The sequence below is a fragment of the Elaeis guineensis genome, chromosome 5 (genome assembly GCF_000442705.2).
Source record: "Elaeis guineensis isolate ETL-2024a chromosome 5, EG11, whole genome shotgun sequence".
Classification (NCBI taxonomy): Eukaryota; Viridiplantae; Streptophyta; class Magnoliopsida; order Arecales; family Arecaceae; genus Elaeis; species Elaeis guineensis.
The window spans coordinates 31,908,157-31,924,351 of NC_025997.2; the positions used below are offsets into that span (position 1 = coordinate 31,908,157).

The following is a 16,195-nucleotide window of genomic DNA, read 5'->3' on the forward strand; positions in this document are numbered from 1 at the left end:
CCAATATGTCAATTATGATACCATAAATTTGAGAAGGGGAAAAAAAAAAACAGAGAGAGAGACTGGAAAGAGTGATCTACCTTACAACACACAAAACATTCCAATTTTCTGGATTGATACAGATAATATTTTAGCACGTAAACCTGAAGAAAGAAAGAAAGCTGGCAATGTTTTTGTATAATCAGCATGCCTCTGCATGTGTTTTCTTTTTTATTCTTCCAAAGTACTGATACAACAGGAAAACTTCTATTCATACAACACTAGAGATCAAGGTACAAAGCCCCCCAAGTTACAAAAATTTGACAACAAGCATGTTAGTCCTCTCTCAGAACTGCATCAAATGGCGCTAGAAATACACATGAAAGGAGACAAATTACACGACCAAGATACAGCACAACACTCCAACCTTTCCATGCAAATCCTTTCAAAGCCCAATGAACAATACCATGACCAGGCACTACCTTGATAGGCATATAACCAAAAGCAATCAAACCAAAGAATATTAGATGTTGGTTTTCTTTTCTATCCTCTTTCCTGTCTTTCCTTTCTTTTTTGGTTCACTCCAACCCATGGTGGCTTTGCTCTGTGGGTGAACCAGGCACGAAAGGAACAAAACCTCGCCCACCAAACACCGGGCGCATGAATGAATCATCGAACTTGCGCCAATAGTAGTGCACTGTGTGAGTTGGCTTGCTAAGGAGCATCCGGAGGCTACTTGGCCGTTCAATTTGTCCTCCAGCTTCAACTTCTGATTCCTGCCCATTTGGAAGGAGTGCAGCGAGGAGAGATTTTGGAGTTGAGGGCTCAGAGGACATGCTGCCGTAATGCTTTGCACCAGGAGGCAGCAAGACCCTTATCAGAGGCTTTGTCATCATCCCGAAAACCTGAGGAAGCACAACAATGATCAAAACAATCAGGATATCACCAAAACGTTTTCAGAAAAATATGAGCGAATTATATGAATGCAATGTATACAGTTTCCTACACTGACGAAATTCAATCAAAGACTCAAGTCTGATTAATTTTTCTCTAAATTGAAAACTTATAATTGCCACAGCCTAAGTTCTGAATGGAAACATGGGGACCATGTGAAATATAAACAGGCAAGAGAGAACGTATTTAAATCCAACAACAGAACTGGTGAATTCCATGTTGGTGCCAAACAGTAAGTGCAAAATAAGCATAACATATCACTGTAATATGCCACACAGGGTCATGCTAAGGAATTAATTGAGAAGATAATAAGCTGAAATATTGGCTGAACAAGAGATAAAGCCATATATTTGACATGGAACTACTTCCAGGTGTCAAAAAAATCAGATTATTCTACTCTTGATTTATGTAGCTGCTTCATGATAAGAGAGGAATTTATCAAATTGACATTTTATTTTTTTAAAAAAGAGCTATAATTGAGCAGAAACTTATTTGTCACGCCAGCAGGGAGACTTGAGAGCAGTTCTCTAACTTACTATAAATATATTGTTCACATCCAAATGGTCATAAATTCATGTTTTCTTTTTGGTAAAATTCATATATAACTTTTGACACTTCACCAGCTCCAATTTCAATTGCTGATATACGTTGTTGAGTACAGGACCAATGGCATGCACCTGTGGGGGTAATTAGATATCTTACCACAGTGCTAAAGAGGACAACCGTTATGGTGCTGGTGATCATCATTGCATTGCCTCTCAGTTGTGTATGGCCAGATCTTGTAAACTGCAAATGTTCATTAAAATGTGTCATTTATTAAGAGGTAAAAAACTTAACAAGCAAGAGCATTACAAAAGTGGCAAAGGATAACGACCACATAATTTAGAAAATGCAACGCCCAGCAAATAACAGCAGTAACATGAAAAGAACTGTGTAGTGCCCTAGTTGTCGTGTCCATCCACTCGTTGGAGGGAGGTTTTGCACTCAAGTCTTAGATCGTAAATTCCCAAGAATCTTGACCTGGGTAATTTACCTTGGATGGGCCTTCCCTCTCCCTCTCCCCCTATCTAACTCAAAAAAGAAGAAGAAGAAGAAGAAGAAGAAGAAGAAGAAGAAAAAGGGAAAAGGAAAAGAAAAGTAAAGAAAAGAAAGAAAAAGACAAATAGAGAAAACAATGTTTGGGCTACTTCCCTTCGAGTTAGGTTGTTCATCTGGTTAGGACTCAGATAATTTCAAGGATGTATCAATCAATATATTTTCATGTGGAATTTGCTTGCATGTTTAATCCATTTTGGGAAAAAAATAACTAATCATGAAGACTGATTATGTCAAAGAACTTTGCCTTCCATTTTAACTGGGGTTTGTTTTGAAAAATAAATAATAGATTATTTCATTGTTACAATGCTGAAATTGCATCCTTTGCTTCTGAAATTGGAAAAATAAAAAAGGTGACAATTCCTCAAGTGACAAGCCACCTATCGAACAAATGATCCTTTGGCAACCAAATGACAAATGCTTGTTAAATAAATAATCATGTCTCAGAATGCATAATTGACAATATGAAAAGTAATGGAACATGCAGGCATTAATAATATTCATAAAAATTTCAAATTTAATTAAAAATAAAACTTCAAATGTCAATGAACTTCCAATATAACCTGATTGTACGCTAGTGCAATTGACACTGCACCTCTCATAAGACCTGCCCACCATATTGTAATCTGTCAAAGAAAATGCATGGATATACGTTAGTAGTGGTTCAAACACAAATGCGACAACCATAAATATTGAATACCCACTTGCTTCTTAAAGGATATTTTTTCATCTGGAGACTTCTTTGTTAAGTTGGACAGAAAAGAGAGTGGGAAAACAAAAGCAGCTCTTCCAACCAAAACCAAGCCTAGTAGAATTGAACTAACACCAATTGATTTTCCAGGGCTGCAAAGGAGAATAACATGTTAGTTACCAAAATAATTTGATCCTGTTATATGAGAGAGAGAGAGGAGAGGAGAGGGCATGCTATGACAAATAACAAAACCCCACATACAAAAATGCCGAAAAGTTATATATATAACTCATATATTGACATCCATAAATTCACCAAGTACATGAGGTAATCTCCATTGACCTTGTTGTTTTAGTCTACATGATATCATTAAATGAGTCCATTTTACAATGACATTATTCTTGTCTATTGACGTAAAAGATGGATGATCTAAACAGAATCAAAGTAAGATAAATTGACTGCACATGCTATTCAAATAATTTGGTGGATCTGCTCCTACAAATTTATACTGCAGTGTTGATGGGCAGTCATATCATACTGAGAGTAATATGATTCGCTCAACTAGATAATTGCCAAGTGAGAGCCAAAACTTAAAAACAACCTCAAAAGCAAGATATTTGAAAATGAAACAAGGACTTCCATAAGGTTGCAAAGTGGCTTTAATTAATATGATGCCACTGAATAGACTAATAAGTAGATGAAGGATCTTGAACATTGCATCATGCAGCAATGAGAGCAGAAGGGTAGCAGATCCAGCCTATTACAGTGGCTTCTTTATGGTCAAAGGTAGTCCCAACCAGCATGAGGTGTGAATGGAAAGCCAGAAGGTATAACCGCAACCCCAATGGGTTAAAAAGGCTAAAGAAGAGTGCATGAGAGTTCCAGACTTACAGATCAACTGTTGAATAAGCATTAAGCTATATGGACCACATAAGAGTTATTAGAATCAGATAGAGAGAGAGAGAGAGAGGGGGGGGGGAGTCATGATGCATATGGATCCTAAGAGTCATTAACTGAATAGTGACCTTTTAAGGCTAGGGTTAGGGTTTAAAGGGCTATGCAAGAGTCTCTTCCCGATGAAGATGGTTTACATAGATGAAGCACAGACAGGTGAATGGCCAAGATGGATTGCTAGAAATAAATGGGTGTTATAATCCCCTTTTTGTCAATATATGAAATCTTTTAGACTCTCCAGCTATAAAATATAGATACAAATACAGGATACAGATACAACATAATATGAATATCTTGATAAAAATCTTGAAAAAGTAGGCTATGACACAGCTAGCATACAAAATATGGATATGTGTGTGTGTGTGTGTGTGGTGTGTGTGTGTGAGAGAGAGAGAGAGAGAGAGAGAGTATTCGTGAAGTATTCGGAGTAATCAAAAGAACATAGTCCATACTTACACAATAACATTAACATTCACAAACTCCATCATTTAGTTATCATTCAACATAATAGGTTGAAATCCTTACCCCATACAATAATATCAACATTGCAAACTTCAAAATTCATATTCATCGTTAAAAGGTCAACATTCATATACGTACTCATATATACACACATGTATAGATGAATATAATAAGCGTATCAGGTATATATTCAAATTTTGGGATTTTGAAAAATACGATACCTAAAATAAGTATCCAATATATATCCTAGAAGCATCCAAAAGGTAGCAGTATTCAATATGATACAACATGCAAAAGTATTCGTGCTTTATAGTTCCAAATGACCATTTTGTGTCATATGTTTAGAAATTTCTAAGGTAGAGTTTTCTCTTTGAACTAGACTAGATGGGGGATGAATATAAATCACTAATGTTTTCCCAAGTTATGTGAAGAGAAATTGCACAGGATATGTCAAGATATAGATCGGCCATGTGACCTACATTAAGCACAAATAAGCATGTATTGAGCAAAGATTGAACTGTTCATTTTTCAATTTGGTTCATTTGCAGGCCCAACGCTCCTTGACGCGGGCAATCCTCATAGTTTGCTTTATATTGTGCATGTGTAAGTTTGATTTACAATTTCATACTTATGTGCTAATAGTGATAATATAAAGTAGGAATAAAAACAAGATCCCTACTTCAAAGCAAATAAGCAGGATATGAACTAACAGGTCCTACATCATTGCTCTGCAACTTCTACTTCAAAAGGTAAGGTTACTCTCATCCACATCACTCACAATAGTATATTACTAGGCCCGAATAGAATAGAATCTATAGAAAACTCTCTCATACAATAAAAATTATATACAGCACTAGAACCTTCTTGTAACTCTTACATTACTCACAAGTATCTATGCATCCAAACCTACAAATGATATAATAGGTGATAGAAGTTGGAGTTTTAAATGCATATAACAGGACATCTTAAGCAACAGTACCAAACTGCAACATATAACATGCCGACCTCTCTCATTTAAAGTGATATTTTACCATGATACAACAGAATATTTTTCCAAAAAAAAAAGAGAGAAGTTAATGTGGCCAACATTTGCACATTCTCAGAAACATTTCCAGGCACATACTCTATTCTGTTCTTGGAATGATGGATGTTCAAAAACATATCCAGAATGATATATATCTTATACCTGTCACTAACAAATTTCCACTTTTCAATGTCCAATGCATCCATTCCAACATAAAGGAAGAGAAAAATCTCGGAGATAAATGACAAGGTTGCAAAAGCATGCCTGCAAAAGTTAGCAAGTTGGAGAGGGAGAGGGGGGGGGGAAGATTAGTATAATAAGTTGTACTGACTAAACATGGGAAATGAAGATTAGAATGAAAAGCAACTACTCCATCATTTAGGGCATTTTAAAACCAACATACTTTGTGGTAACTCTTGAGCTCTCTGTCACATTATGCCAGGTGTAGTGTGACATTACTATCCCACAGAAGAATACTGTCAGAATTCCACTCAAATCTAACAACTGCAACAAAAATCAAAGCCTTCAGAATGTACTCAGCTGGAGACAACGAAAGCATTAGGCATTAGATGTTTTTGAAAGGAAAAAGTAGGATCTAAACAGTCAACAAGACTCTCACCTCAGCCAGCATATATGAAAGGTAAGCCATGAGCATCATAAGAGCAACTTCACGATCAGTAGAATGCCTGAAATTTAGAATTATATCAGCAGTGGTATTTTATACAACAAAACTTCAAAAGATGTTGATTTTGATCATTCACTTAAAACTGCACCAGCATTAACTAGTTAAGAACTTCTAAAATCAGCTATTACTAAGAATTACCCAGACTAAAATGATAACAAAGAAAACATCATTTTAACTCTCCAATTTTGTCACAGAAAGAAAAGAACCTTTTTTTATACATAAACTTGCAGCAGAAGACAGTTAAGAAAGACTAAGTTCATGGACAAACCTTCCAAAGTACAATTTTTTGATGATGTATGCACTAAGCAATCCAGTCTGCAAACAAAAAATAAAGTGATACCATATAATATACCACAATCTTTTAAAAAGAGGAAGGAAAAAGTATATCCTCTGTATACTGGCTCTAAGTAATATAAATAGAATGTACTTACAAATGCTCCAAGGAAGGTGCTGGAGAAAAATAAGTAAAAGAAGTTCCCCACAAACTTCAATACAATGATGGCGTCAATGTGGCCAACATCAAAATTTTGGATTGCATTGAAAAGTACAACCGATGTGGCATCATTGACCACACCTTCACCAAAGACCAAGCTATATAGTAAAGGAGTCTCATCCTGGTTAAGAACCTGATTTAGGAGCAAAAAACAGTTCTTAGTCTAGTAAATTCTTATATGTTAAAAACATAACTAAGGAAGTTTTTTCATACCTGCAGGGTACAGACAGAGTCTGTTGCAGAAAAGATTGCCCCAATAGCTGCAAATATAGAAATGTAAATAGCAATGAGGACCCAGAGATAACAGAGTAGCAAGAGGAGAGCATAATGTACAGGAAACAAAGATATGAAGAAAGAGAAATCATGGTCATAAAAGAGTTTACCCAGAAAATCTCCAATGTCTAGTGAACCAATATCCATTCTTCTGAAAAATTCAACAGCTCCTGTGTTAAGCATCAGAGCCAACCAAAAGGTAAAAAGAAGATATGTAAAACTAGAAAGAAAGACAAGTAAATAAAAGGACAAATTGGATCAAAACAACTCCTATGAGGACAGGACTATTCATCATGCAGACTGGTGCTAAAAGATTTACGCATTTTTCTACTCCTTTATTCTAATTAATCTCACATCATATTGAAATGACACACCATATTGAACTGATAGGAAATCATGCTAATAATCTATGTAGCTGAAATGGTTTATAAATTTTTCATTTATGAATGACTAAATAACAGGATTATGATGTAAGTCAACTCCTTACAGAGATATAATACATTGATCCTTGTTTCTTGTAAACCGTGTTGTAAAGGACAACATCAGCAATGGATAAAAATGCTGAATATGCATGTTATTATTATATAATATACTACAACCAACATCTAGTTTCAGGACAAAGTTGCACGTAACCAATCCTTAATAGCCAAAATTCATCTAAAAAACTTTAGTTCTTTTTGTAAAGTTTTACCTTTTCTGGAGTATATTATATTTTTGTTAGTTTTCATATAGTTTAATGTTTGAATCCACTCAGGCGGTTCATGGCATAAGAGCCAGTAAACAACCTCATATCAGTTCCTGCTATACTTGACCTGAACGCTACAACAACTGGCATTGAACCTAGGTCGGAAGCCTTTCTGTAAATCTAATCCCAGGCATGTAGCATTTTGTCATGAACTATTCTCAGAATTATCCTGAAACTATTCTGAATTAAACTTGCCTCAGTCCTATGTGCTTCTTCAACAGAGCCAAAGGGTTTTGACAAGACTTGCAGTACTCAATTTGCGGGACCTATCATGAGGTCAACAGCAATATCCACAGATAAGCAACAACCAACACTATGGACTCCAAACTGCAGAATCCTATATTGAAGGACCTAATACACCTACCCATGAAATATAGCCACAGAATATGATGCAGGTATGAAATATATCTTCAACAAGTGCTATAGAATTGGATCTGAAACTAGAAAAGTTTAGTTTCAGCATTTTTGTTTAGCAGTTTGAATCTAAAAAATATGATTGCTCAACAAAATGATATTTACAGATTTATGGTTATCATGAGACAACAATTCTGCACTAGAATTCATTCTGATAACTTAGACTCAGGAGTCTGTAAAAGGTATTGCTCATAAATACCAAAAAGAAGTGCTTACCAAGAGAAATAATGGAAAAGGATATTAGTGTCCCAACTGCACCAAACAGTATGATAGTCATGAAATTGCGGAAAAATTGTTTCTTTTTTACTTGGAACCTGTTACAAAAGAATAAGCAAACAATCAAGGTCTAACTATGAAACCGTCAATCATTGTTGAATTAAAAAGTTAGTTATTTTACGGCCTAGATTTTGAAGAAGCACTTGGGCTCAGCATGAAAGGTAAAGAATTTTTCAAGATGAATAAACGAATTAGGGTTAATTACATGAAAAGATCCAAAAATTTAATGCATTGCCAATGCTCTCAAACTGAGCAAGGCTGTTTGTGCAATATGATATGAACTAGATTCAATTTTCCTCTCTTTCATGCTATAAAAAACTTAAGTTTCATCTGTACTAACCGAAACAGAAAGAATACAGCTACTGTTATAATATTGGTGATTAGCAATTATGAGGACGAAGTTCTACAAATTTTCCAAACAGTAAATATATTTAGAGGAGGCCTGACTTATTGCTGATGTACTAGAACAACATGGAGTTTTTAGATATAACCATTTGTCCAAGAATGGAGATTGCATTGGTGTGCGATTGTGGGTGAGCAATTTGTTCCAATGCTTCTGCTCTGCATTTTTTTTTTTTTCCCATTAAGTATCATTTGCTGCTGGCAAGCTCTCATTTTGTGTTATGCCCTTATCCTTTTTTAATTTTTGAGAAATTCGTTTTTATCTAGATAATTATCTTAAATTTATATAATATTTAGAATCTGGGTGATCTTTATGGTGAGGTCACCTTGCCTTGCACGAAATTCATTACACCTATACAATTTAGTGTTTTCCATAGCCTTCTTAGAGCTTTAGTTGTTTGGAACTTGGTAAATTGCTCAAAATTAAATTCTTTGATATCCTATTTATGCATATGTCTTTTGACAGGTATGAGGAATCATCACATGAGAAAAGATATCACCAAATAAGATGCTTATTCTGTTGAAGTGACTTCAAAAGGCCACATATGCCAGTAAGTGCTTGCTTCATCTTTGCATATAGAATATGCTATCATTTTACAAATAATTAATAGTCAATGGTACATAACTACATTTGCATTTTTAACTAGCCATTAACAAATAATATGCCGCATAACCTAGATCAGGTCCAGTACAGAAGGCTGTCTAAAAGGAAACTATAAGCCACTCAATAACTCTGCTGACACGGAAGAGTAGCAGCCTTGCAGGCACCAAGTAAACCAGACTCACAGCCGTCCTTACAAGAAGCTCCAAAAGCAAGAACCAACTTTCATGCTACGCACCCAGTTTCAGTCATTTCCACATATTAGGATATAATAAGATATAATCTTAGCTAAAAATTTTCCTCTCTCCCCATATCGTAAGTGCCATGCTCTATATTTAATTCTTTAAAATGTCTAAAGCAACTCTATTGTAATTTTACCATTAGTAAGCTCCCCCAGATTTTTTTATACATCTGTATATTAGTGTCATGCTCTTGAGGGTCAGCTTGTCAGGATGCCTACAGCATCGCCATCATCTTATTGTCACCAGCAAGAGCTACTCCACTAATAGAAACACTATAAAACACAAGGTGACCATCTCTGATCCTCGAGGCCCAGTCACTATAATTGCTTGACTGCATCTTCTTAATTAAGTTACACCATTTCATGCTGTCCAAAGACTTCATACCTCCAACATCTCCTTCTGGGGGCAATAAACTTTAAAAAGTAGCCTCAAAAACCTTATCTCACATTTAACAATATCAGAATGACTGTTTGCGCTAACTGCCAAGTCTCTCTCTGCAACAATTTCAACCAGAACCATTAGCATAACTATTTCTGTTCAGCAGTATGAACAACTGAAATTCCTAGCACACAAAACTCATTACAACAAAGTAAAGTCATTTCAGATATATTCCTTTAATTCCTCTTCCTTTCTATAATTCTGTTCCAGAGTTACAGAAATAACAATATTGATCTACTAGATGGCAACACCCTCTCCTGCCATATGGCTCTTTCAGATATGAAAATCGATCATGATCAGGTCCTCAGGAATATGAATGCGATCATCTGCCACTGAATAACTACCGAGCAAATTAATTATATATTAATCTGATCCCATCTGTCCAACATAAAAATTGATGCTCATAGTAAAACAAAAAAGGAGGAAGAAAAGGAAAAAAAAAAAAAAGATACATTTTACCTGATTCGTTCTTAAGGATTTGGGAATCAAAACAAAATTCATAAATTGATTGCCTGCATGCAGTGTGCCTCAATTTTAAGGGAAAAGAAAAGTTAAAGCAAACAAAAGGACAGAACCCATCTACAGTGAAAAAAAGAAACAAACATAGAGCCTAAAGATGAAAAAGATCTAAAAGAACACTTAAACAATTTCAAGAAAATATACCCCGCATTGAATATAATCGGCGGGAGAAGGTAGATGAAGAAGAGGTCTTCGCTGAAGACAAGGATGTGAGAGCTCTTCCCCTTGGTCGTCAGCAGGATGACCACCCCTGTGCATAGCCCCTGCAACAAAAGAAGCGGTCAAATTAGAACCCGTTGTCGGAAATGTGACCAAAGATGGAAACTTTATCGGCACTCACGATGACGAGGGCGGTGATGGACTCGTTCATCCATCGGTTCTCCTCGAGGAGGTGGCCGATGATGATGCAGGTGCAGAGCAGTGCCACGAAGAGGTTGATGGACACCACGGAGGTGTGGTCGGACGTCGACGACAAGATCCCCAGCCGCACCAAATGAGCCCCGAGATCGAACGCCATGGTTGACTCTGTCTCTCTCTCTCTCTCTCTCGTCGCCCCCAACACCCCACACGGCTTCGCCCACCTCTCTCTCTCTCTCTCTCTCTTCCTCTCACCCACACCCCACCTCTTTCTCCGCGAAGAAGACCAAAAAATGGGAGAAAAAATAGCAGAATTGAAGGGGAGCCGGATATTCTACGTCTCCGGGGAGTCCATGCCAGAGACCTTGGCTCTCAATCCTCCGAATTCGGTCCCTAAATCGGGAAAAAATAAAAAAAAATGCGTTTTTTGCTCAAATTTTGAGCGGAAAAAAGACAGCTTTTTGAGCGGAGACTTCGCAGGGGATCAAATTAATGGCGAGAAACACCAAACAAAACGACTTTTGGGGATTTTGAGAGACAGTCAGAAAGAGATCAGAATTCGTTTCGCTCCGAGCTCTCTCACAATATGTTTTGTTCGAAGTTTATGAAATGAGAGGGTGGCCAACGAGCATATATAGGCGTGACCGATTTATGCGGTGGGACCAAGGGAGCGGGCCACGTGGCATGGATTACTGGTGGAAGAAAGTGTTTGATGTGCTGGAAGATGGAGCAGAACCTGGCGTATGGATCCAACTGTCCTCAAGCAGGCAGCGCATGCACCTGCGCTGTCTGAGTAAAAGAAATCTAAGGTGTCCACGTCCGCATAGAAATGATGCGCATCGGAGGCTGGGGTCCCTCCTCTACCATCAAAGGTGGCGAGCACTAAGGGCTGTTGGAGTTGGGAAATCATCATGGTGGATCTAATTATAAAACATGTTTTAACATGTTGAAAAACTTCATTATATTATTGTCTTTATTATATGTGATGAAATTATGTTATCATATGTGACGCATGTTTTATGTACATGCTTCTGGCAAGGGACATTGGACATTGAGAGACTCTTGGCATCCCATACTAAACAAAAATATTGTGAAATACATTTTGTGAATGCATGTTTAAGTGTTTTTCTTTTTTTTGTTTCTTTTCTTTTTTGTGTGCGTGTGGGGTGGGGGGGGTCAGAAGTTTAATTATTTTTCTTTAGAAAGAAAAATAACAAATGTCTTCCTAATATTCTCATATACAGTAGTATCAATCCAGGAGATATATATTATCATTATACTGTTTTATAGATTCCGTTCTCATAATAACATTATTGATCTTTCAATTATTTACATATTAAAGTTTAATTTCATATATTTTTTACAAATATAAAGTATATATGATGAGTAAAAATAAAATTATTTTGTTATATAAACTATTTATTTCCCAAGCATAGCTACTAGAAAATGATTTTAAATTAACTATTCAATTTTTTGTGAACAATATCATGGCAATGTGCCACCATCAAAATTAACATTCATATATATCATTCAAGAGCAAGTCCTTTAAGAGAAGGGTACCAATTAATTGCCAACCAATTAAGTTAGCAGCTATCAATAGATCGGTTATAATATGTAATATTATTTTTTTTTTGAAAAATATGATTAGCCAAAATGTTTATGTGACAATGGCTATCATAATGTCACATATCAAAATTAAGATTCACATATATCATTCAAGAGCAAGTCCATTAAAAGATGCGTGCTAATTAATTGCCGGCTAATTAAGTTAGTAGCTATCAATACATTGATTATAATACATAATATCATATTTTCTTGAAAAGCATATGTGGCAATGGCTATAAAAATATTCGTATCATAGAATTTTTAACGGAGATAAAAAGTTGCAAACGATGTCTCATCCGTTAAAAGTAAGCTATAAATTAATTTTAAAAAGAAAGCACACGGACCCTCCTAAGGCTCACGTGTAATGATATGAAGGGGGGGGGGGGGGCTGTGGACCAGTTTTTTAAGTTCCATTCCCTCCCCCATTTATCGCCATACCAGGCGTCTGTATTTCCAGAGGGACCGGAAATTAAAAAGAATTGCAAGCGGTGGTTCGAGTGTTAGAAAGTGGGTCGATAGGGATGTTTTGTTGGAGTACTTCGGTCCGCATTATAGGGACCAATCATTAAGTTCCCCAAAAATTAACTTATTTATCCAACCCAAAGTTGGCAGATCAGGTCAGGAATAGCCCAAAGAGAAAGGACCTACACCTTGGCTTACACCATGGCCACCACCAGCATTGGACTCGCGAAGAACCCGGATCTTGCTTGAACCAAATATAATCAATGGTTCGTGGGCCAAAGCAGAGGCTACGTAGCTCAGACATGACGCTCACACAGCAAACAGCTACCAAGTGAAACTAAATTTACCAACCTTTTACAAGTCTACCTACGTCTCTTTTACTCTGACGGCATACTTTGGTGGACGTTTCTTAATTTGTTGGACACACCAATTAAAACCCAGAGAGAGAGAGAGAGAGAGACCTATTGGAATTTTGAACGGGGAGGGACAAATATGTCTGCCAAAGGGGACCCCCAACATATTTAAAAACCATGTACTGCAAAACACGAGGATAGCAAAGATCCAGGAAAAGTAGCCCACGGATGCGTTTTCCAAAGCATTGGGCGGTCTCTCAGAAAACACCGACCGCTCCTGGCTTGGACCGGCCGCCTCTCAGTCAGCCCCGTAACCATCCCAAGAATTCGTGGACAATTTCGTTTAGAAACCTCAAGAGCCATCCTGGAAGCCAGGAGAGCTCCATCCATACGTAGCAATCAAATCTCAACAAACAAAGAAAGAAATTAAATGAGAACATTGGTTCTCAATATCCGGCAACTGCCCCCTCTCTCTCTCTCAGCAATTTGGTAGCAAGTTGTCTCAACGTAGCAATTTATCACCATAAGTTTCTCAAAAAATCAATTTATTTTGATAAAAAGATCAGAATTTTATAAACACTAATATATCACGCAATATATATAGGGAATGCCGACAAGTTGATCAAGTCTTTTTATTAATTAATACAAGGGACTTAGATTTGATCCTACAGTCAATCTGGTATTGAGTTGGCTGTCACCTGTCCTAATTCTCAAAAATATTCTTTTGGAAGAAATGGAGAGAAGTCCACACCCTCATTGTAATTATGTGAATGCAAATAATTAGATATGTACTATTTAAGTCTTGGAACCTAGGTACTTTGGTTCCTAAAAGAAAAGGGTGTGACCATCAAGATGATCTCAGTTCACAACTCTCAAAAAATATCAGTTGATATAAAATGACCAAAATGTCGGATCAACTAAGTAAAGAGTCCATGCGCATCCATTATTTTACTCGCTCAATTATCTATTCTATATGATAGAAGAGAATTGGTGTGATCATTCATTTTCCCTAGTAGAGGATCGGTGGTATCACATTGGATAATAAACTTCTGGTTCTTTGGTAAGAATAATAAATAAATAAATAATAAACTTTTGGTTGGAGTGTAAATTGGGGGGGAAAAGAGAGAGTCGGGTGGATATGAGGTAGCTTTGTTATCTTCTACATATCATTTCTCATTAATTTAAACTGCATCAACAATTCATAATATATTAATGTTAAAATGTAAAATGCATTCAAACTTGTAATAGGATGAAAGAATTGGTTACAAAATCCTAGTTATAATTGTCTAGATATATATACTTGTGAATGCACCGTTCAAGACTCAAGCCTAAAGTGGTCTTGATTCTGAAAAATGTATTTTTGAAAAAACGGAATAGTGATCCAACCATATTATAACTATTTAGGTGCACATACTTGGAAAAGCATCATTTAAAACTTGAATTTAGAATATAGAGTTATTAAGCAAATTAAGAATTATGACCATTAGAATAAGACCCAACTTCTAATTAAAAAAGTGTTAGCTGACATGAATGTCCAAAATGTTAAATCAATTAAATAAAGAGTTCTTGCTGCTTCACTATTTTACTTGCTTGATTATTGTGTGTGTGCATGCTTTTTTCTTAGTGGGGTGCTTTTGAGATAGTATTGTTTTCTTTCACAAAGTATTTCTCTTTACTTTAAACTATAATAGTCATCTTTTTGGTAGAAACTATATTAGTCATTTATTATGTATGAAAATCAATATATATTCAATATATATATTAGATCAAATAATAAGAAATGAGATCTTATACATATAATTCATAATAAGATTTTAAATCCCGTGAAATAAGGGATTCCACTTTTTTTAGAATGAGATGCTCTGTTTCTTATACATCTCATTTCGATGGTTGTCCTAGTAAAGCATCTCAATAAATACACACACACACACTCTCTAGCTCTATCTTCTTTTCTTTATTTCTTTTTTATTTCCTTCCTTTCTTTTTTTCTTTTTCTTCTTCCTCTTTTTTTATTTTTATTCTTTTTTCTTTCCCTTCTTTTTTTTTTTTTCTTCATTTTTTTTTTCTTCTTCCTCTCTTTTTTTTTCCTTTTTCTTCTTCTTTCTTTTCCTTCTTTTTTCTCATCCTTTAATTTTTTTTCTTTTCTTCTTGCTTCATTCTTCTATTTCTTCCATTTTCATTTCTTAATTTCTTTCCTTGTCTTCTTCCTTTATTATTCATTTCATTTTTTTTCATCTTCTTTCCTCTTTCTTCATCTTCACCGCATAGATAAGTTCTAGTCCCAATGCAATCCTAGTCTCTTTTTCTTACAAAAATAAGATAAGGCTGTCGGATGCCCCCATTTTGCCAAGATTAAAAATGCTATTACATAATGCATATTCAATACTTATCTATGTATGTATACTTATATAACATATCATATAGATAATATATAATATAATATATAAAGATAGGAATATAGCTATATGCGAATAGATCTTAACTTAAAACCAATCAAGTTTAGATCAAACAATTGAATCCCACATTAATAATTTGAGCAATTAATTGGATATAATCTACTATCTTTATACTACTTATATATAAAAAATTATACAATTTAAAGACCTCTATCCTATGCATCAAATAGTCAAGAAAATATATAGTATTTCAATATTATTTAATCTATCTAACTTATCGATTGATTAATACATAGGCTAGGAATCTTCAAATTATATGATTTTGGTATAAAATTTTTTGAGACTTCCATCTTCTGTTATATATTAGTCTACCTCTCTATATGTTATATATTATATATAAAGAGATAGAACTAGACTTGGCTATATTTAGGTTGATCTCCACTCAGATCTAGTCAAATATATACTAAACAATATATATAAGGTTTCATATGGATGATTCGAGCCATAGGGTATGATCTACTTTTAAACTATTTACATATGCACTAAAAATCATATGATTTGGAGATGTCCTAGTATATGCATCAAGTGATAACACACACACAGATATATATATATATATATATATAATATATATATAATATATATATATATATATATATATATATATATATATATATATATCACCATAAAGCCTGTATTTTATTTTGAAGCATTTCTGTTTATCCTAAAAAAATTGTATTTATCACTAAAACCACTAATATGGATGGGACAAGCC

General features: G+C 35.2%; 1 protein-coding gene across 1 annotated transcript; it reads right to left on the reverse strand.

Annotated features, from left to right (window-relative positions):
- Window positions 1–335: 335 nt before the first annotated feature.
- LOC105045226 (sodium/hydrogen exchanger 1) lies at window positions 336–11,067 on the reverse strand. Its single transcript, XM_010923429.3, has 14 exons — window positions 10,588–11,067; window positions 10,392–10,510; window positions 7,986–8,083; window positions 6,721–6,780; window positions 6,551–6,597; window positions 6,276–6,470; window positions 6,113–6,159; window positions 5,779–5,845; window positions 5,563–5,663; window positions 5,322–5,423; window positions 2,733–2,871; window positions 2,592–2,654; window positions 1,636–1,719; window positions 336–884 (listed from the first exon to the last, which is right to left on the reverse strand). The coding sequence occupies exons 1-14, from the start codon at window positions 10,762–10,764 to the stop codon at window positions 558–560; spliced, it is 1,626 nt and encodes a 541-aa protein (XP_010921731.1). The 5' UTR covers window positions 10,765–11,067; the 3' UTR covers window positions 336–557.
- Window positions 11,068–16,195: the final 5,128 nt, after the last annotated feature.

Coding starts and splice junctions, on each gene's coding strand:
- LOC105045226 (XM_010923429.3), bottom strand. CDS start 10,764: ATGGCGTTCGATCTCGGGGCTCATTTGGTGCGGCTGGGGATCTTGTCG. Junction 6,781..7,985: donor CTTTTCCATTATTTCTCTTG/GTAAGCACTTCT, acceptor TGCTTAACACAG/GAGCTGTTGAATTTTTCAGA. Junction 2,872..5,321: donor TGGAAATTTGTTAGTGACAG/GTATAAGATATA, acceptor TCTCCTTTGCAG/CCCTGGAAAATCAATTGGTG.